This window comes from Erythrolamprus reginae, chromosome 6 (assembly GCF_031021105.1).
Source record: "Erythrolamprus reginae isolate rEryReg1 chromosome 6, rEryReg1.hap1, whole genome shotgun sequence".
Lineage (NCBI taxonomy): Eukaryota > Metazoa > Chordata > Lepidosauria > Squamata > Dipsadidae > Erythrolamprus > Erythrolamprus reginae.
In genome coordinates, this window is record NC_091955.1 from 37,805,766 (window position 1) to 37,828,481 (window position 22,716).

Sequence of the window (22,716 nt, forward strand, 5' to 3'; positions counted from 1 at the left end):
TCAGCAAGTATTCCAAATAGGTTAATCCAACAATAAGTAATCCAAGAAAAAAGTAATTTCAATCTCTTCTAGGTTCCATTTAATTCATGATTATTAAGTTATTCATATTGTGAAAATAGGCAGCAAGAAAGAAAAAAAAAGGCAGCAAGACTGTGTTCCTCCGCTTCAGAAATTAAGTCCAGAAGATTATGATTTTAAAAGTCTATCAAGAACAGATTCTGTTCATCACTAGAAATTTTCTTTAGCAGTTAAAATTTTCTAAATAGTCATATCAAATTTAAACTATTTTGTTAAAGCATAAAGTCAGAAAATTATTTTGTAGATTCCCAAGCTCACGTTCAAAATGGAAAAGTAAAAGTGAAGGAAAAAAAATTAGGTCCGGCTGTTATTTGCGGATGGGTTTAAACAAGAAAAAACTTTCACTTTCGCCCTGGAAAAAAAAAACTTTTACTTAAAAGTTTTACGATCTTCTGACTTAAAAACGAAACAGAATGGAGATTTTTACCTTAAGTCCTTTCTCTGCTATATTCTTTTTCTATGTAGATGTAGATATTTTTACTTTCGCTTTTTTGCTTTTATTCTTCCCGCTGAGTGAGGGGAGAAAGCGCTGGCCGGTCCTCTTAAGCAAAGAGGAGCGGTTCTCCCGTCTCCGAAGCTGCGGGGCGAACCGCTGCCTCTGGAGTCCTGGCGATGGGTCCTCGGGCAGAGGAGAGCCCCCTGTTCATGGATCGGGCCATCCGGGCCCGATCCGATCGCAATTGCGACCTTCGGAGGGGGTAGAAGAGATTCGCCTGGCAGAGCCCTGCCAGACACGTCTCGCCGCGATCTCCACCAAACCGGAAGCCCGAACAGTTTTGTTTCTTAAGTACCCCTTTAAAAAAGAGTGTTACCTCCATAAATGTTAGGCTTGTCTATTGTGCAGGGCTCATCTATTCCATTTGCAAGAATGCATAAGCATAAACATATAAGCCACCAAATAAAAAACCACCCTTTATGTAAATATAAGACTTGTCCTAGGGCTTCAGCTTCTTCCTTTTCAGCATCTATATGGATAAATGTGTTTACACCTCTTGCCTATATACTGCATATGCATAGGCTGGTAATATGTACTTCCCTGCAATTACCAGGCATTTTTAATTTGTCCATATAGGGCATTCCAAGTAATTACCTTTGCAAATTATAACTGTTAGGTTTTATAATAATATTGACTTCTTCAAACAAAAGGGGACATATAGACATTATATCTGGATGTGTTAATTCCCCTTTCTTAATGTGTCTCCCATCTCCCTTGTTTGACTTTGTCTCTTTTCTTTTACATAGCTAATTGCACAGTTTTGCTAGGGCTATGTTGTATAAAAATAGCAGTTTGGAGGGTGCTCTTGTTTCATGGTATGGCAACAATAATTCTTCTTCTATAATCCTACAATTCTTATATAAAGGTTTGTAATTTCCATACCTTTACAAACATTACCTATAGATAGCTTCCATTTAATAGCTATATCCCAATCCTTTTACTTCCATATCATATGTACAATTGCACTGTGAATATTTGCCTACTGGCATTCCATTACTGAAAGTGGATCTGATGCATATTCCAACTTTCAAATCTGGGTCAATTAATGCTAGTGATGATGTTTGTGTATACCAATGATCATGTTCAGTATGGAAACAGAGCTGCTATCAGGTGATTAGATAACACAGCCTCCGATCCCATCCCTACCTTTGTATACAATGTAACATTCCACAAAACAATCACCAACTTTATTATCACATTCATGCTGCTATGTGTTATGTGGACTACCCTCCCCCAAGGGTATAGTTGTATGTCATGTGTCTATGTGACAGTATTCTATACACTAACACTCTGAGTCCAGGGACTTACATCCACAGATTTCCACAACATAAATGTGACCTATTCAGATATATCCTCTTCTCCATGAGAATGACAATAGCAATGAAAATAATTCCTACCCAGATTCACAAATCCAGCCCCCCAAAGTTTCATTTATTTAAAAAACAATAAAAGGTTTTCAGTCCTTCTTTCTCTCACTCTGGTTTTGGGAGACACTGATGAACTGATGAAGTCCAGTCATTCATCTAGAGAAGGCATCAGACCCTCCATGTGGGCCCTTTCTCACTGGCGTGCACAGTCATCTCAATAATTATCAGTATTTGCAATGGACTTTCCCAAATAAGCTTCCATTTAACTTCTTTTAAGATTTTACTCAGGACTCAGTCACCGCTCTTAAAATTATGCACTTATAAATAAGCCCACAGCCCGTCAGACCTTAAACAAGAAAAAAAAACTGGGACAAGTTTTTGTATTTGTTTCAGAAATAGTTTGGCATCTCATTCCAGTATAATGTACTTAAATATACATTGCAAAATCATTTATACACATAAAAATGCTAAAAGTAAATGTTTTGAGGTTGTTATAACTTTATAGTTCTTCTGGGATTCAATTCTCTCCCCAACCAACATTTACTGCCACAAACAACCCAAATACCAACACTACTATTATAACAGCCAGAGTTGGAAGGGACCTTAAAGGTCATCTAATCCAACCCCCTTCTCCAGCAAACATCTCTATCAATTCATAAAAATGACAATCTCCTTTTAAAACAGGCAAACCAGCATCCTCAGAAGACATATCATGTATTCTAACAGTCTTCACATAGGAGTATATCTTCATCAATAAACAAAATAGAACACGGAACCACAATCCCAAACATATGTATAAACACTACCTATACCATGCTGTATGAAACAACTACACTTCCCTTCATTCCCTCAGATTACAAACCACAGAGAGAATAATGTGTAAAAGGAAAAGAATGTTGCACAACTAAAAACTCATAAACAACTTTTTCTTCCCTTAAAACAGAGCCAAATCGAAAAATCCTGACACCATACGGTATGGATACATACTTTCACAGAACTGGTTTATCTAAATTTACATGAGTCTCTCAGCTGTATTCAATGATGCCACAGATTTAATCCGGAAAGCAAGTGTTTATCACTGAGTTCTAATCAATTGCGAAAATTTTGCCTAAAATGTTTAGCTTCCTTATGAGCATTGTAAAATTCAGCAACAATTTCCACAGCAGCAATTAAACATGTTCACCACAAGTCTACCTACCAGTACTTCATTTATCAGATAATTGTTCATTCATAATTCCTAATCAAAGTTCTTTAGAAATGTTTCCCCTCATCTGGAACCTCAAGATATCTTTCAAAAATTCCCAGCTAGCAACTTTTTTTTGAGCATACAACAAGAGACTATTCCTTCCAACAGATATAAAAGGCAATATTTTTAAAAAGAAATCTAATTCCTAATATGTGTCTTTTAAATATATTTGTGCCAAAATGTTTTCATTCAACTTCTTTTCAAAGTTTACCAGATTTTAGAAGTACTGTGTTAGCTTTTTCTGTAATGATGAAGTTTCTGAAAAGTAACTTAATAGTTAATTAGTAGTAACTTAGTAGGCTTAACATTCCATCTCAGTTCTCTGATTCAAACCAAGATAAACTCTTATATCAGAAAACATGAAAATTGCCAGTTATTTTCCTCAGTATTGAACTCTATTTCTACTATATATGGAAGAAACCTCTTTCATACCCACATCTGTACACTAACCTTGGGAATTCACTGACACGGAATTCCCTCCAACTGCCAAATAAAGCCATAAAAAAATCTTTATAACTTCTTTCTCATCCTCACCCCTCTAATAATACATAACAAATAAACTTAACAACTCAGCCACATAACTGCAAACCTTTCACCTGTTTATTAAACACATGCCATCTATCCCACTACAATATTCAAATTCTATACTCCCTCAAATAAAGCATATCCACAAATCCCCTCATCTCCAGCTGCTTATAAATCAATCCTGCTGCTTATAAATCAATTCTCTTTCAAATCTACTGTACCAAAAATCCCAGGAAGAATAATATCCCTTCAACAATCATAAGCTTACTTCCTTAAAAAAAACCTCACAGTCTGGTAACCCACTTAACTTCAAGACGGCATTCATAGTTTCACATTCCTTGTCTTAAACAAGCAATACTATAATTCCTACACACACAGTCTTAACTCCAATTCAACAAACAAAAAGACTTTGTAATTAACATCTGCTCACCTGAAACACTTATCTTCCATTACTAATCACATTTATCAAAAGCTCTATTTTTCAAGAATTCAAGAATTGATGGCAGATTGCCCTACACCTCTTGCAATAATCTTTTTTGCTCTAACAGCAATCTAACTATAACCATATGGATTATAACTTCTTAAATAATACCAGCTAAGGGACAAAATACTACATATCACAGCTGCTATCACCCCATAGAGTCACTGTTCTGCTCTTCAACGTACAACTTACAAACAGCCTATGTCCCTTGTCAGAGGGGGGGGGGGAGAAAAGAAAGAAAGGAAAACACAACACTCCACCGCAGCATCTGCTGTCATTTTAAGTAGACGAAACTCATTCTTAGCATATGCTATGCCCTAAGTCTAAAGTAAACACCCATATATTGCGAGAGCAGTCATGGGCTTACCTAGGTATGCCCATGTTTCACCATCACTCCGCAGTCTGCATTGGCTGCCGATCAATTTCCGGTCACAATTCAAAGTGTTGGTTATGACCTTTAAAGCCCTTCATGGCATCGGACCAGAATATCTCCGAGACCGCCTTCTGCCGCACGAATCCCAGCGACCGATTAGGTCCCACAGAGTGGGCCTCCTCCGGGTCCTGTCAACTAAACAATGTCGGTTGGCGGGCCCCAGGGGGAGAGCCTTCTCTGTGGCGGCACCGACTCTCTGGAACCAACTCCCCCCGGAGATCAGAACTGCCCCTACTCTTCCTGCCTTCCGCAAACTCCTCAAAACCAACCTTTGCCGTCAGGCATGGGGAAACTAAACATCTCCCCCTGGGCACGTTGAATTTATATATGGTATGCTTGTGTGTATGTATTTTAGTATATGGGGTTTTTTAAATTTTTCAATATTTTAATTAATTGGATTATGTATTGGATTGCTTTTCACTTGTTGTGAGCCGCCCCGAGTCTTCGGAGAGGGGCGGCATACAAATCCAAATAATAAATAAAAAAATAAATAATAAATAAATATTTATGTTCCATAATAAAACCCCTGTTTCATTATGTCGTAGACATTCACCCAGAGGTGAAACATAAGCAAGCCGGGCCCTAATATTTAAATATTTAAACTGATGCCGTAAACACTTTCACTTAACAGTGTCACCACCCAACATGTGTTTTAAATTAGCTATCGTGCACAAGAACCCAGCACAAATATAGAGACATTTTCCCACATGCTCTTCGTGCCCACATGTATTCAATCATATCTCTACGTATCACCAACCCATAGTTACTAGATCAGACTCCTTGGCCAACTTTACTCACCAAGGACACTTGCTTTTGCCGGCAGCTGTAACCTTTCCCGGGAAACCTCTTATTCTCCTGGCCCCTCAGTTCGAAAAGAAGCTAATTCCTGGATATGGAAGCAAGAGAAAACCAGCCACTGGAAAAACTCCAGTAAGGGCGCCCTGCCAGGCTTTTCCTGTCCTCCAGCCAGGAAAAGAGTTATTGGGCCCCACGTTGGGCACCAATCTGTTAGAAAAATTCCCCAAACCAAGAGAATAAAAGCAAAAGTCTTTATTAACAATGTAATATAAAACATAGAAAGATATAGAAAACATAGAACACATTTGACCGGCATGATAATACAGGGACTTGGAGAGGTCACGGGAAGGTTACCCGTGTGCCTCTGAAGGTAAAGTACCCAACTACAAGGATCATCTTATATAGGTTTTTTTATGTCTTGTTTACACCCCTTCTTTCTCCATTGTCCGTCCATATATGGAGTTGTTTTTCTGTTATTCCACCATATTTCATCATAGTTCTTAGGAACTGACTAACTCACTTTATCATGTTATCCTTGATAGTTGCTTGGCTTGGAGTATGGGGTCACCTCATCCTTAATGCATCATGGACATCGTTCCTAAGAATTTCATATCCAAACATAGACATGTTCCCTCCTGTTTTGCAATCCCTTCCTGGTAAGGCCTGCTGTTCCCCAAACCAAGGTTCGGAAGTTCAGTACGTTAGAAGAGTGATTTTATGCCCAGGCCCTATACGTTTCTTACAATAACAAACTTCTTTAATGAATCAAATTAAAAGTCATCATCCAGGTCATTCTTTTGGTTTATGATTTGTATTTCCACCTTAACCAATTTGTTTGAATAGCTAGTAGAAAGTCCTTATTCCGTTATTCCCTTGGCTAGTCATTTGTGTTTCCAATTTAGCTAGCTTCTCTTTCTTTTAATCCACACTTTTTCTATTTTCCAGTGTTTCTAATATTTTTTCATCAGGGGAAAAAAAATCCCCATCTGTTTATCCTGTAAGTTTCTCAAAATATTTTCTTTCATACCTGTCATTGCTTTATTAACATCTTTCGGACATAAGTCTATCCATAGGAACAGACATCATTGCTGATGTTTGGTGATCAGTTTCCAAAATCATGAAAACCTGAATGTCTATTATGACTTTGGATCAGGGTTTCTAACTTACCTTGCTGCTGGTTTGCTTCCTCCCACATGTACACATGCACAGTGGCAAAAAATCCAATTTTGTAAAGCCCAAAACAAGATGGCAGCACATGCACAGTACTGGAAACTCAATTTATTGTTTATATCGTAACTGAATGAGTCCTTTGGGATTGGGCGGCATGGAAGTCGAATATATAAATAAATAAATAAATTTTGTTGTGAGTTGTCCTGAGTCTATGGAGAAGGGCAGCATAGAAGTCCAAATAATAAATAAATAATAAATAAAACTTCTTCACATGCTCAGAAGAAAAAATGGATAGACAATGTAGTTTCTATGAAAATCTCTCTCACTCTTAAGTACAGGAGGCAGTTGGGGGGGGGGCTGACAGAAGTGGAAGTGCAGCTACCACTGGTCCTGCCCTCTTCATCCCACTGTTTGCTTGCCCATGGCTGCAGCTGGCCTAGCCCTTGGCATGCCCTGGCCTCCACCCCATTTGCTGACCCAGGTACTGCTGGGACACTTCTCAGCCATGGCAGGTACCATGCTGGCTGCCAGACAGCTGCCCATGCTGCTGCTGGCCGGGTAGGTGCTCTTCGCCCTCCTGGCAGGACGGGTGCAGTCCAGGTCATGCCAAGAGCTTGACCCCAATTATTTTATATATTCATTTATTTATTTTGTCAGGTATGTATTGGAAGTATACATAGATATAACACTGTTTATATACATGATATGGATACTAATCAGAGGGAAACATTGGGATAGAGACAGTAGGCACACTGATGCACTTATGCATGCCTCTCACTGAATTGGGTGAAGTCAATAGTAGATAGTATAAGGATAAATATTTGGGGCTTTGGTGACAAAACTACAGAGTCAGGTAGTGAGTTCCAGGCATTAACTACTCAGTTGCTAAAGTCATGTTTTCTACAGTCATTTTGGAGTGGTTTACTTTGAGTTTGTATCTGTTGTGTGCTCGTGTATTGTTGTGGTTGAAGCTAAAGTAGTCGTTGACAGGAAGAACGTTATAGCAGATGATTTTACGGGCTATGTTTAGGTCATGTTTAAGGTGACGTAGTTCTAAGCTTTCTAAGCCTAGGATTTCAAGTCTGATTGCATTCTGTTGCAAGTAGAGGAGTGGAGGGCTCTTCTCATAAAGTATCTCTGGATAGTTTCTAATGAATTTATGTCTGAAATGCGGTGTGGCTTTCAGAATGATGAGCTGTATTCAATGATTGGTCTGGCAAAGATTTTGTATGCTCTGGTTAGTGTTGTGATATTACCGGAGAAGAAGCTGCGTAAGATTAGGTTAACAATTCTTGAGGCCTTTTTGTTGCAGTGGGTTTTGGCACCTAGATTATTTGATATGAGTATCTCAAGGTCTTTTATAGAGTGAGGGTTGTCTACAAGGTCTTTTCTATTCAGCTAGTATTTGGTGTTCTGATTATTTTTGCCAATGTGTAGGGCAGAGCATTTGTTGGTTGAGATTTGGAGTTAGTTTATTTATTTATTTATTACTTAGATTTGTATGCCGCCCCTCTCCGAAGACTCGGGGCGGCTCACAACATGTAGTAACAAATCATAAGCAATCAGACAATTTAAAATATGGTCAGATGTTTGACCATTCTGACACAAGGTCAAGGTCTTTTTGGAGGTTATCAGTGTTGTCAGTGGTGTTGAAGAGTTTTACATTGTCGGTGAAGAGTATATAGAGTATGAAGAATGTTGGTCTAGTACACTGCCTTGGGGTACAGTGCTGTTAACCGGAACAGGAATGTGGCTGTGGACAAGCAGACAGTGGGATGGAGAGGGCAGAGCTAGTGATAGCTACCCAAACATGTTTCATCCAGAGGGAGAAATGATGAAGACTCAAAACTTTGTGGGCTTGCAAAGGGGACAGTTTGAAATGGAGCAATTAGCTCAGTTTCAAAGCATCCCCTTTGCTAGCAGACAAAGCTTCATCTCCGTCTGGGCAAAGAGTGTGCAGCAGAACCAGGTGGAACATGGGTAATTCCAATACACTGCCCATTCCATCCCAATATCTCTCAGCTTGTCTAGAGCCACACTAAACTGTCACCTGCATTGGGCATTGGGATCACCTGCCTTCCCTATGCCTCTGCCTCCCCCTGCTGCCAGTGCCACCACACAAGCCTCCCGCAAATCAGGAGCTGGAGTCAGGCAGCTGGATCCCCTATCTTCTCCTCCCACCTCTGCCTCTATTAGTGTTTGTGCTGCACCAAGGGGTGAGTGGGCTATGGCTGCTGCCAGACATGTTTGGGCCACCCATGCTCATTGCCTTTTGTGCTGGCCATGCCTGTCCCCCAGGCTTATTTTCGGGGTGGGTCTTATTTGGAGGAAATACATTATATATTCATTGAAAAAACTTATAGTAAAATATTCTATATTTATCGGGGTCCTTAATTCATTTATAACTTTCTTGGATCAAAGTATTATTTAGCTTTTTGCCATTGATTTCCAATTTCTTAAATTGTTAAATTTATGGTTAATATTTATTTTATTCAAGGATGACTATTAAACTCAGTAGGTAGCTTCATTTCAAGGTTCTCTAATAGGTGACTTCCAAAAGTGATTAGAAAGTGAAATTAGAGAACCCAATGTAGTTTAATAGACTCTGCCATGGTTGAGATGTGATGGCTTTTTGCTTTGTCTCCTGGTGCGCAAATCTCGGAGACTGCTGTCTGAAGCATTTGTGGGTAATATCTCATCCTCTCCTTCTCCAGAGATGTTCCTTAGAACCAATCAACTCACTTGTTCTTGAGTCTTTGTCTTAGTCATCATCTCCATTCATACAGAGATGTGGTAGTTCACTATAGTTGCCACAGAAATCTGCTGGCAAGTGATAAATTTTCTTAGCAGCCTTTAATAGAAATATATAAAACATTGCCAGTTACATTTTTAGTTACTTTTTCAATGATTTCCTATATCAAACTTGATTTTAAGGTACACATACTAAATCTTAAACCTATATTTACTCAAACTATCAACCTCTGAATAACCTTTTTCTGGACTACTTTCACTAATATAAATCCTTTCAACCACCCCTTTGTGTATTTAAAATTAGGATTTTTAATAAATATTCATCATTTACATATTGAATCGCTTTAGAAATACATAGAAATTTATAGTCTTAATAGATTTGAGCTTTTAATTGTTCCTTTTATCACTGCATTAGTACAAAACTGATAATTTCTTGACTTAGCCTGATTTAAAACTATTTGGCTTTAACGTCTCTTTAAATCTTCTGCCCAGAAAGTCCACTGAAAAAAATTAAACCCAAGGTATCATATAAATGTCTATAATCTCTAATATAATGAGCTTTTATGATTTCTTGAAGTTTCAATCAAAATCATATGTGAAACCTCCTAGAACATAGTAGGCAAAATAGCTGAAAATCAGGTATTTATGTTTTGTAAGACATTTGACACATTTCTAAATGATTTTCACACGATTAAAAGCTATTTTCTATTTAAAGTAGATACTATAGTAAACTAACACTTACCTTTTATGTTAGTTTGGCAGTGCAAGAACACAAAACATACAGGTAATTGTTAAATTATGATTATAAAGAAAATGTCAAAACGTTGAATTAGGTAATTTAAATGTACACCTGATCGAAAGTTTTAAATTCTGATTTTCTAAAGTCCAATATCAGAGGCATGATCTTATCCTTTGCAACACCTGTCCTGCTTTGTTTGTTTAATTTACATCTTAGCACATAGTTGAATGTGCATATTATTTTGCCTTCAACAGGTATTTCTTTCTCTACATGAAGAATTAGCACTGCTCCTATTGTTCAAGACAATGCATGCTGTTTTTGACTGTATGAAGGAGATAACAGCATTTCTCCAAGAAGTCATATATCATTGTAAATATATCTAGAAAAGCTTGAATATCATTCTTCAACAAGTCTAAATTATTCTTTTGTATTTGCTTTTTAGTGCATTGTTCAGTATAAATGCATATGTGAAATATAAATTGACATTGCTAAAATATAACAACAATCACTAATTTTCTATTGAATCTGGTATTGCTTTAAGGACTAAGAAACCTTTAGCTAGACAGGCTAATCAAAAGTTCAATGAAGAAAATCTATGTAATTCCAAGTAAAACAGAATGTAAGTCAATAAATTGAGCTAATGCTATTTATATTTTTTTTTCTACATTTGCTTTAATGTAAGAGCTTAAATATAGAATACATAAACATGTAAGAGTACTTATGTAAAAAATAAATGCTTATGATAATTTGATGAATAGAAAAGCATTAAAATGCATAAAGACTTTTTAAACAAAACAATGAAGATTCAGTTGTACAACTTAAACAAATTTAACACCTAGCATCATTGACTGTTGGCAATCATTTGTAGGTGAAGCTTACACAAAATGTAGCAGATTGTTGGTGATAAATAACTGGAATAACTGCAAGATTATAGCATTTCAAAAACCCTATTTATTACTTAGATTACAATATATTTGATAGATAAAGCATTATAACAGAACCAGTGAGAATAAATTTTGAGAACATTTTAGAACAGAAACAATAGCTATAATGACTCCATCATTGATTTTATCAAATTTTGCTAAAATGCATTATTTCCTCTATACGTTAACATTTTGTTCTGCTAAGTGAAAAGATAAACAGTTGAAGACTTTTAAGTATATATATTCTTAAACTGAATTCTAGCACAGTTGTGGAAAAAATCAACTATATTATCTGGATTGTGACTTAAATTTAAAGTAGTATGTTTAGGACAGAGATATACTAAAACTTCCTGATGGTATAAACTAAACTTAACATTAAACTGAGATTGTTTTCTGTAATGGCTTAATTTTATAGTTTTAATATGTTACATATAGAAATAATGATACAACTTGATTCATTTTTCTATATTTGTCCATATCAGTGATGAACTGCCTTTCTTTATCACATCTATAAATATCAAACTTTATAATACGGAATGTTGTCCTATGATGTTCAGAAAGTTTATATCCATTTGCCCTTATGTGATTGTTACAAATGGTTGTGGATTTGAGCATAGATTCATCTGCCTAGTTTATAACCACACACAAACAAACAAACAAACACACATACATACATATATTATTTGTTTTTTCTGCATGTAATGATTGCAGTGATGAAGGCACATAGTGTAAACGCTTGATATTTGGCCTGCAATTAATGTGCTTTGTGTTAATGCACATTTGACTTAGCAATATGCATGTCATCATGCAGACTTTGGAATATGATTTAAACTCTGATTAGGATGACAGACACCAACGGTTAGTAATTAAGACCACTGAAATGGTTCTTCTAGACTTTAACATTACTGATTCCAGTAATTAAGAGCCTTCCAAACTCAATACATACTAAGACTTCCAAAAATGCTGTATTTTTGTCACCCACCAAGAAGCTAGTATTCTCATAGTTAAAAACATTTAATTAGGCAGAGCTTTGATAACCAGCGAAGATGATTGTAAATCTAATGCCAATAACTAAATAAATAAAGCCTTTTTGGGCAGGCAGTTAAAATGACCAGGCATATATTGACTTCATTACTAAAATGCTGCATTGTGAAATCAAAAATCTATCCAAGATCCTTAATCACTATTGGTAAAACCATAATTAGAACTTCAGCAAGAGGCTGAAAATCTATCTAAGTCTGTTGCATAAATCAAAATCAGAAGCACACACAGTTAACTGATTCAGCTGGATTCACTAGCTTCTTTATAAACATAAATATATATATACAATACCACAATTAGATTATTTATTCAATGTAGCAACAGTTACAAGCAGTTTCATTTCCAGCAGCTGACTATCTTTCAGTTCAGAGTTCAGAGTACAGAGTGGGCTGAACCATGCCCAACCTTCTAGTTTCAGTTTAAATTCTCTGCACAGGCTCAGATGTGTTTAGCTCCCATTGGCTGACTTAGTCGTTATGCTTATTCATTGATTCACCTTGTTACCATTGGCTCTCCATGAATATTCATGACTGGAAGACACATAAATCAAATAATTTAATATTCTTCCTAGACCTGCATTTGAAGACCCAAAAGTTCCCTTCAACTACCCAAGAATAATTTTAGTGTAATACATTCTTTGCAATGAAACAAAGATAATCTACAAATGCTAATAATTGACAATCCCACCTTGAAACATTCCAGTGTATATGCAACTACCAGCCTTGTAACTCTTGAACCCAAGATCTTTCAATGCATTATCTGAACAGATATTCCAATTCCTGACTGACTACTTCAGCCCCTAAATGGCCTTGTTCAATTAATACATCATGTTAGGCTTTTTACTTTCATATCTTGGTGTTTGAACCATGTATCATCTTCATAGTGTACATTTTTCATCTGTGAAAAATATTTTGGCACTAACCTTGCTTTATACTATACCTCATTATTGGGCAGTTTCTTTTTATACACCCACTTACATCCTATAGCTTTGCTACCCTGTGGCAAAGTCATAGAAGTGAAAATGTTAAGTTCACCCATAGAATTCATATCTTGTACATGGCTTCTTTCCACTTTACCTGTTCTATTTTAGGTAATGCCAATACTTCCTTTTAGTTTCTTGGCTCATACTATACATTATACACTTTAACTTTATTTGCAGTATACCTGTCAAGTGGAATTCCCTTATTCCATCACTCTGACCTGCGTGATATTGACCTCTCCTGTGTGTTACTCCTTTCTTGCTTCACATCTTTTTCAGCTTTATCAGTTTCTCTCATCTGAACACTGACAACCTCACTAAGTGAGTTACCCTCACTAAATGGATCACCTTCACTAAGTGAATCATCATCATTAATTGAATCATTCCCAAAATTTGTATCAATCCTTTTCCAATTTTGCTCTGCAAAACTTGCAGACCTGGAAATCACTATTCTCTTGCTCCCATCAATGAAGTGATAGCTTTAATGAACCTGGCTCATAGCCCATAAACATGAGCTTTCTAGTCTTTGATTGTCCCTTTCTTCTAATTGCTTTTTGAATATGCACCCATACATTACTTCCCAAAACTCTTAAATGTGCCAAAGGTGGCTTCCTCCCATATAGCACAGCATATGTATTATCATTAATGGATGAACGCCACAACCCATTAATTAAATAATTATCAGTCAACATAGCTTCACCCAATGTGACCTGCTCAGACCAGAATCATCCAGCAGTGAGTCTTTCATCATCTGTAAGACTCCACTCTCTTTTTAACCACACTATTCTCAGCTGCTGTGTACGGATTTGTACATTTGTGCTTTATACCTAACTGTCCCAACTACTATTGAAAACTTGTTGACATACATTCTGAGCCTTTGTCAAGTCTGCAGCTGACATATCTGTTGTTTATATCTTCTTTCTATGAAACTTACTGTTCTATGCAAGAGATGAACTCATGAATCATGTTGTGCAACATTTCCAAAAGTTTGGGCACATTGAACCTTTTGTCCCTGCAACACATAAAGATTATCTTCTTTTATGCCCAGTGCACATACATTCCCATTTCTCTTCATGAGACACCAAATGTGGTCTCAAACCTTTGCTTGTCTAAACTGGAGACACTCAGCAAATTAAGCTGTTTCAGGTACGCATAATATATCATTAAACTTCATTTCCAGATATGGAATTTGTACAATGTGCCTTCCAATTACCTTAGCCTTCTGGCCATTTGCCAAGACTACTGCATCTTGAGCAGTTGTAGCAAAACAATCTAGAATTATTAATTATTATTATGTACTAGATCAGTGATAGCGAACCACAGGCGGCACATGGAGCCTTATCTGCTAGCATGCAAGTCATTGCCCTAGCTCAGCTTCAATGTGCATATGTGTGCCAGCCAGTTGATTTTTGGCTTGCACAGAGACTCTGGGAGGGTGTTTTTGGCTTCCAGAGAACTTCCAGGGAGTGAGGAAGGGTATTTTTACCCTCCCCCGACTCCAGGGAAGCCTTTGCAGCCATGGGAGGGCAAAACACGAGCCTATTGGGCCCACTAGAAATTGGGAAACAGGTCGTTTCCGGCCTCCAGAGGGCCTCCGGTGGACAGGGGAAGCTGTTTTTGCCCTTCCCAGGTATTGAATTATGGGTGTGGGCACTCGCGCATGTGCAATAGTGCACGCCCACAATCTTTTGGCACCCGGGGGAAAAAAGGTTTGCCATCATTGTACTAGATGGTCTGGGAAGAGAAAGGAATAGTATAATGTGAATAATGGAAAGCAAGAGCTTGAATTCCATTTGATTGATTTGGTCATGACAGAATAGTATGATATATCTAGATTCTACGTCTGACTTCACCTAAGTTCATTTAGATTCTATGCTTGACTCTTCACAAGCAGATGATTGTGGACATACACACATTCTGGTCCATCGGAAGTGATAATTCTTATTACTATCAACAACCTCAAAATTGTTGTAATTGTGCTCTGCTCCAATTTCTTTCTATCTGAACCACTTGGATTTTTTCTCTAATATATTTTACTCAAGTATAACCTCTGTAACCTTCATTGTGTATTATTGTGCATTGGACAAAATAAATAAATAAAATTAAATAAATAAATAAATAAATAAAGCTGGCTGCCTTCAAAGCAAGTCCTTAAAAGTGGCTTGCCTGGAGACAGCTAGCATTCTGCATTCACTACAGCTGAGATACAATAAAGCTTCTTCCAAGCTACTGTGACTCCTTTGTTATATGAATCTAACACTGGCAATGAAGGAGGAAGGAACAAAAGACATTTTGTAGCACCAGCAACCATCTTAACACAGAATTGCAAAGAGGAAACTGCACAGCCAACAAAAAGAATGGCTATGCACACATCTCCAGCTCCAACACTCTACGATCCAAAGAAGGAATCATGGAAAATATACTGCTCAAAAAAATAAAGGGAACATTCAAATAACACATACTAGAACTGAATGAATGAAATATTCTCATTGAATACTTTGTTCTGTACAAAGTTGAATATGCACAACAGCATGTGAAATTGATTGTCAATCAATGTTGAAATCAATAGTTTGATTGTTGAAATCAACAGTTTGATTTCATAGAAGTTTGATTTATTTGGAGTTGTATTGTGTTGTTTAAGTGTTCCCTTTATTTTTTTGAGCAGTGTATATATGTCCAGATTCAGAATGTTCTTGAAGGCAAATAATTTCCACGACCTATCAAACATCAGGAAGAGGGCTCTTTTCCTTACATACTGCTGTCCAGAGATTTACAACATGGCTCAGACACTCAGACATCAATGGACATCAAATCAATATCCTGGTCCATGTTACAAATTAACCTGGCCGAACATTACCAACCCTCTGTTATGCCGATGATGAGTAGGAATGAATTCTACCACAGGAAGCAAAGAGAGGAGAAACAATTAATGACTTTGTAGCAAGCCTGAGACAAATAACAAAATGCAAATTTGATAACCCAGAGGACATGATGAAAGACCGCATCATCCTGGACATGAGAGATTTAATACTCCAAAAGAAATTCATCCCAGGGAACAATAAGATCACACAGAATTAACCTTCTCCAGGTACCTAAGAAATGCAGGACCACAGGGGAGGGCCTTCTCTGTGGCTGCCCCACATCTATGGAACCAACTCCCCCCCCCAAAAGTGAACAATGGGAACTGAACTGCTGAAGATCATCAAGGCCAACCAAATTGGGGATATTAGTTAATGTTAAGATCTTTGCTTTGTCATCTTTCCTCCACTCCTCCCCCCCTTCCATCTTCTTTATTCCCTATTGAACACCATTGGAGAATTGCGCCCCTAGTGGAAGATCTTATAACACAACAGACTTAAAGAACGACATATAGAAGACACTACTATCATTCTGGCCTGGATTGATTGACTGACTGATGAATTTTGAACTATTGATTTGAGAACTGATTTTCATATTATATTATTGTCTCAGTTTAATTTTATAATTGACCGGTTAATCTTTTAAAAATTTTAATCTTTTTAACTAATTTATTGGGGGGTAATTTTAGTGATGGATGTTTGGGATCGGATGGAAGGTATGTATGAGATGAATAAAATGAAAGATTGGATTAGCTTGCCTGGTGATGTAGAGGCAGGTGGATGGGGGAACTCATCTCTGGGGTGGAAGAGGGCCAAAAAATTCCGGTGCTGCTGGAGAGAGGCAAATATGACAGGAGACGTGGGGCAGGCCATTTCAGGGGAACGAGGGAATGCTGCTTGAAAGTGATCCCATATTCCAGCATCTTGGACTCAATCCGGGCCACTGGTGATGAGTGTAATCTGGACCCTGGACTCAGGCTGCTGCTGCTCAATGCCAGGTCGGTTGTGAATAAGGCTCTTCTCATCCGGGATCTTATCCTGGAGGAGGAGGCCGAGCTGGTATGTGTGACTGAAACCTGGCTGGGTCCAGAGGGAGGAGTTCCTCTCTCTGAAATATGCCCAACCGGGTTTCAGGTATGGCATTAGCCATGACCCCAGGGAGGGGGGGGAGTGGCTATTATAGCCAAGGAGACTATTAGCCTGTGCAGACTCGCTGCTCCTGAGATTGTGGGTTGTGAGTTTCTCTTTGTGAAGCTAGACCTAGGGGTTCAGGTGGGCTTGTTGCCCACATACCTGCCTCCCTGTGCTGCTCAAGGAGGTAGCCAGGCTGGCGGTAGAGTTTCCTAGACTTTTTGTTTTGGGGAAATTGAATCTGCCGTCGCTCTGCGAATCCTCTGGGCTAGCAGAAGAGTTCATGTTCACCATGACAGCCATGGACCTGACCCAAGTCGTTGAAAGTCTGATTCACAAGGGGGGGGGCATGCACCCGACATGATATTTCTCTCGGAGCAGCTGAATGATGGTGTGAGACTAAGGGGCTTAGATGTTTTGCCTTTGTCATGGTCAGACCATTTTCTACTACAGCTTGACTTCAAGGCTCCAATCCTCCCCCACAGGGAGGCGGAATCGACTAGGTGCTTCCGTCCCAGGTGCCTGATGGACCCAGAGGGCTTTCAGAGGGCGCTTGGGGTTTTACCGGATTCACTTATCCACAGTTTGGCAGAGTCTCTTGCTGTGGCCTGGAACAAGGCTGCAGCAGAGGCTCCTGACCAGATTGCACTGTTGCGACCTCTCCCTGGCACTAGACCCTGGAGAGCTCATGGTATACCGAGGAGCTCCGAGTGTTGAAAAGCCAGAAGAGACGTCTGGAGAAGTGATGGAGGAAAAGTAAATCTGAATCTGAACGAACACTTGTAAGAGCTTATATTACAACTTACAAAGTGGCGCTCAAGGAGGCAAGATGCACATATCATCCTGCCCAGCCATCAATGTTCCCTCTATTTTTTTTCCGGTGTGGGCGGAAAAGTATAGTGTCTGAGCGGCAGTCCCCTTGGGACTGCGCGGCATAGAAAAATAAATAAATAAATAAATAAATAAGAAAAAAACTCCCTGCTTTTTTATTAAAAGAAATTAATAATTTAAAAAAACCAAAATCCATTACTAAAACTAAAACAACCAGCAAAACCAAAAACATAACTATTAATAAAGACAGGTGAGGACTGGGTTTTTTTTCTCTGTTATTATTTAAGTGCTTTTACCATATGCATTAAATCAAGAGTCACTTCTCTCTCTGTTTCTCTCTCTTTCCTGTCATTCTCTGCCTCAATCATTTTCTCATTTCTCTTTTTTTCTCCCCTTTTTCTATCATTTCTCTCTCTCTCTCTTCCTTCCACTCTTCTTTCTCTATTACTTTCTCTCTGTCTCTCTCTCTCTTGCTTCCTTCCTCTCTCACTCTCTCTCTCACTCTCTTCCTTCCTCTCTCATCTCTCTTTCTCTTTCTTGCTCTCTCACTCCCTCTCTTTCTTCCTCTCTTCTCTCTCTCTCTCTTTCTTTCCCCCCTCTTGCTCTCTCTCTTTTTCTCACTTTCTCTCTCTTGTTTTCATTCTCTCTCTCTCTCACTCTTTCTCTCTTGTTTTCTTTCTCTCTCACTCACTCTTTCTCTCTCTTGTTCTCTCTCTCTTGCTATCTCGCTTTCTCCCCCCCTCTTTCGCTCTCTCTTTCTCACTTTCTCTCTATCTTGCTCTGTCTGTTGCTCTCATTCTCTTGTTCTCTCTCCATTCTTCTCACAGCGGAGGGCGGCAAAGGTGATTTTCAATGTTGGGCACTCCCCATTCCCCTGCCAGCCTGCTCAGAACATTCAAAATAAGAAAAACCTTTGCTGGCGAAGGTTTTTCTTATTTTGAATGTTCCGGGCGGGCTGGCAGTGGGATGGGGAGTGTGCGCGCCTGCGCCCCGACATTGAAAATCACCTTCGCCGGCCTCTGCTGTGAGAATGCCTGCCCCGCCTCTCCTGCAGTCCCCTCGCTGACAGCCCAGGATGAAAGCGCTCTCGGCGAAGGGACTGCGAGAGGGGCGGGGCGGGCGTTCTCAAAGCGCTTGGAGTGGCTAGCAGCCAGATGAGGATGAGAAGCTGCAGCCGCTGCGAGAGGAGCCACACCCCAAGTGGAGGAGGAGAAAGAGAGGCAGATCGGGCAGGCGGGTGGGGGGCAGTGGCGAGAAGCCAGAGGCGTGAGAGGGCCGGAGGCGCTGGGGGGGTGGCCGCGGCTCCTTGCGCACCCTTGGAAAAGGGTGCATGGGGGGGTGTTTTGGGGTGTGTGTGCACGCATGTGCGCAGCTTAGAGGGTACAGTGCCGGCTGCCCTGTTTAGGATAACCTGCTCCCTTCTTAATCAGGGGGGAATTGGGGAGCCCTTGCAGGGTAGTGCTGAGGATTTTAACACGTTTTCGCTGATAAAATCGCTCGGATCTGGGCGGACCTCGACTCCCACTGGATAACAGAGTTGACTGACAACGAGTCAGTTGAGGTGACTGGGGCCTGTCATTCTCCATCTGTCTGGGAGGAGTTTGTTCTGGTGACATCTGATGAAGTGGACAAGGCCATTGGAGCTGTGAGTTCTGCCACCTGTTTACTCGATCCGTGTTCCTCCTGGTTGGTTTCGGCCAGCATGTAACTGGGTCCAGGAGATTGTCAATGCTTCTTTGGGGAGGGGTCCTTCCCAGCTCCCTACAAGGAGGTACTCATGTGCCCCCTCCTCAAGAAGCCTTCCCAGCCATTCTCAACAACTATCGTCCAGGAAGGTTGTTGAGAACGTGGTGGCGCTCCAGCTCCAGTGGTCCTTGGAAGAAGCCGATTATCTAGCCCCTCAACAGTCAGGATTCAGGCCGGTTGCAGCACAGAAACTGCTTTGGTCATGCTGATGGATGATCTCTGGCAGGCCCAGGACAGGGGCTTGTCCTCAATCCTGGTGTTTCTTGACCTTTCAGCAGCTTTCAATATCATCGATCATGGTATCGTCCTGCACCGGCTGAGGGGGTTGGGAGTGGAAGGCACTGTTCTGCAGTAGTTCTGCTCCTACCTCTCCGGTTGGTCACATGCCCTCATCATCTTGAGGTTCGACTATTGCAATGCTCTCTACATGGGGCATGCAGAATGCGGCCGTGAGAGCAATCATGGGCCTGCCTAGGTACACCCATGTTTCATCAACACTCGAGGCTCTGCACTGGCTGCTGATCAGTTTCCAGTCACAATTCAAAGTGTTGGTTATGACCGAGTCTATGGAGAGGGGCGGCATACAAATCTAATAAATAATAATAATAATAATAATAATAATAATATAATGTCTTACGTGGCATCGAACCAGAATACCTCTGGGACCGTCTTCTGCCGCACGAATCCCAGCGGCCAATTAGGTCCCACAGAGAGGGCCTTCTCCGGGTCCCGTCGACTAAGCTATGTCATCTGGTGGGGCCCAGGGGAAGAGCCTTCTCTGTGGCGGCCCCAGCCCTCTGGAACCAACTCCCCCCAGAGACCAGAACTGCCCTCACCCTCCTTGCTTTTCGTAAGTTGTTGAAAACTCACCTTTGCCGCCAGGCATAAGGATATTGACACCTCCCTTAACTACTGTTTTACGTATGGTTTGATTGGGTTGTGTGATTATTTTATTACTAAAGGTTTTTAAATTGTGATTTTAGATATTGGATTTGTACATTGTTTTATTGTTGTGAGCCTGAGTTCTCGGAGAGGGGTGGCATACAAATCTAATAAATAAATAAATACTGCTCCCACCCTACTGACCTTCCGAAAGGCTGCAAAGACCTGGCTTTGCTGGCAGGCCTGTAGGCCATGAACATTTTCATTTGTCACGGCCAAATTGTGTTGAGTGGCATGCATGGCTATTGATTGGATTGTTTGAGCCATGGATTTTATAATTGGAGATTTATTTATTCATTTATTATTTTTATATTGTTATAAGCTGCCCCGAGTGCATTGGGTTTGGGTGGCATAGAAGTCAAACAAACAAACAAATAAACAAACAAACAAATAAATAAATACACACACACAAACAAACAGTTAGTTAGTTAGTTAGTTAAATTAGGAGCTATGTTCAAGGATATCGTGGAAGCAGCAAGAGCAGCTGAAACATCAGAAATATCTGCAAATGTCCAGAAAACAAAAACCGCAGTTCATTACACATAGCACCAGACCAACTGGACAACAGAGGTTCCGGAGTTTGAGGGAGACAGAGAAGAAGAGAAAGAAAGATGCTGGCCGATCTGAGACTGCAAAGGAAGCTACAGAGGGGGTGAGCCAAGAATTCTCTACTGCCCCAATTGCCTAGGAAATCACCCTAGAGCCAGCTGCAATTTCATGGACAGTCTGCAGCCCCTGCCAAAAGAGGGGACACATCGCTGAAGCGTGCAGCCCTACCTGCGCTATATCAGAATGCCCTAGTCCAGCTTAGACCAAGCATCGGAAATTGGCACCAAACTCAAAATAGATCAGGAGCACAGAGGGAGAAGAAGGGAAACAATTCAGCAGAAGAGGGAGTTACCATACAGTTGGACACTCCATTACAGATGAGGATGAGAAATTTTTTATTCAAGTGGAAATAAACAACCAACCCTGCAGGATGGAGGTGGACATCAGATCCACCTATACTATTATATCATGGACTAAAATTAAACAAATCATGCCAGACATTACCACCCAGCAGTTAATGCCCAGTGGAATAAGACTGAGGGATTTCCAAGGGAATCGAATTCCGGTATTGGGAACAACAGAAATACCGGTGTGGTTTTAAAGGAAACCTCGCCATAATGATAGTTGATGGAGAAAGGCAAACATTGCTGGGGGTTAAATGGCTAAAACCCCTAGGAATTAAGATGACTGTACTTCATCATCACACAGATGACTTCGGGAGCAACCTGACAAAGACATTCCAGGATGATTTTTTCAATGAACTGGAGGAAAGCCTATATCTTTTAACTTAGACACAAATGTAAACCCCACTATATTAAAACTGCACAGGGTTCCCCTACCTCTTCTTCCCAAGGTAGAGGCATAACTAGATAAACTAGTGGCACAAGAGGTTCTAAAGCCAATAGACCATGCTATGTGGGAGATCCCCATTGTTACATCCGTGAAATTGAATGGGTCCATAAGAATATGTGCTGACTACGAGGCCACAATCAATAAAGCTCTCCAACAGAATGCATATCCAGTACCAGTTGTGCAACACTTACTGCACTCATTGGGACAAGGAAACATATTTTCCAAATTGGACTTAGTCCAGGCATATCAGCATCTGCCTGTGAATGAAAAGACTGCAGAAGCTCAAACCATTGTAACCCACAGTATTTCGATGCACTATACCACAATTTGGGGTGAGCGTGGCACTGGGGCTGTTCCAAAGTATGATAGAATGGCTACTCCATGGCATTCCGGGGGTTGTGCCATATTTCAATGATATCTTAATATCAGGGACATAGAAGAAACAACTTATGGAGAGGCTACAGGAAGTTTTAAAAAGATTCCAAGAGAAAGGACTGAAAGTAAGGAGAAATAAATGCCCAATAGAGGTATCATGTGAGGAATTCTTGGGATTCTGTATTGATGGGACTGGAATTCACCCCATAAAAGCCAAAATTAAGGCCATTAAGGAAGCCCCAATTCCTGGGTTTTCCTGGGTTACTCAATAAAGTGGACTTACAAGCCTTTTTAGGGTTATTAAATTTCTACACTATTTTCTTACAATAGAAGGCAACAGTTGCTGAACCCCTACATAGACTCTTGGGAAAGGCGGCCATGTGGAAATGAGGACAAAGAAAGCAC

The 22,716-nt window shown here is 39.9% G+C and overlaps 1 protein-coding gene across 4 annotated transcripts in view; it reads left to right on the forward strand.

Annotated features, from left to right (window-relative positions):
- The window catches only part of CNTN1 (contactin 1), a 760,044-nt gene that overhangs the window by 633,397 nt on the left and 103,931 nt on the right, over positions 1-22,716 (forward strand). Inside the window, exon 19 of one of the 4 annotated variants that reach the window (XM_070755544.1) lies at positions 10,339-10,398. The exons of the other annotated variants lie outside the window; for them this stretch is intronic. Coding sequence (XP_070611645.1) covers positions 10,339-10,358 — 20 coding nt within the window. The 3' untranslated portion in view covers positions 10,359-10,398. Of the gene's footprint in view, positions 1-10,338; positions 10,399-22,716 lie in introns of those variants that run through there. 4 annotated transcript variants of the gene reach the window in all.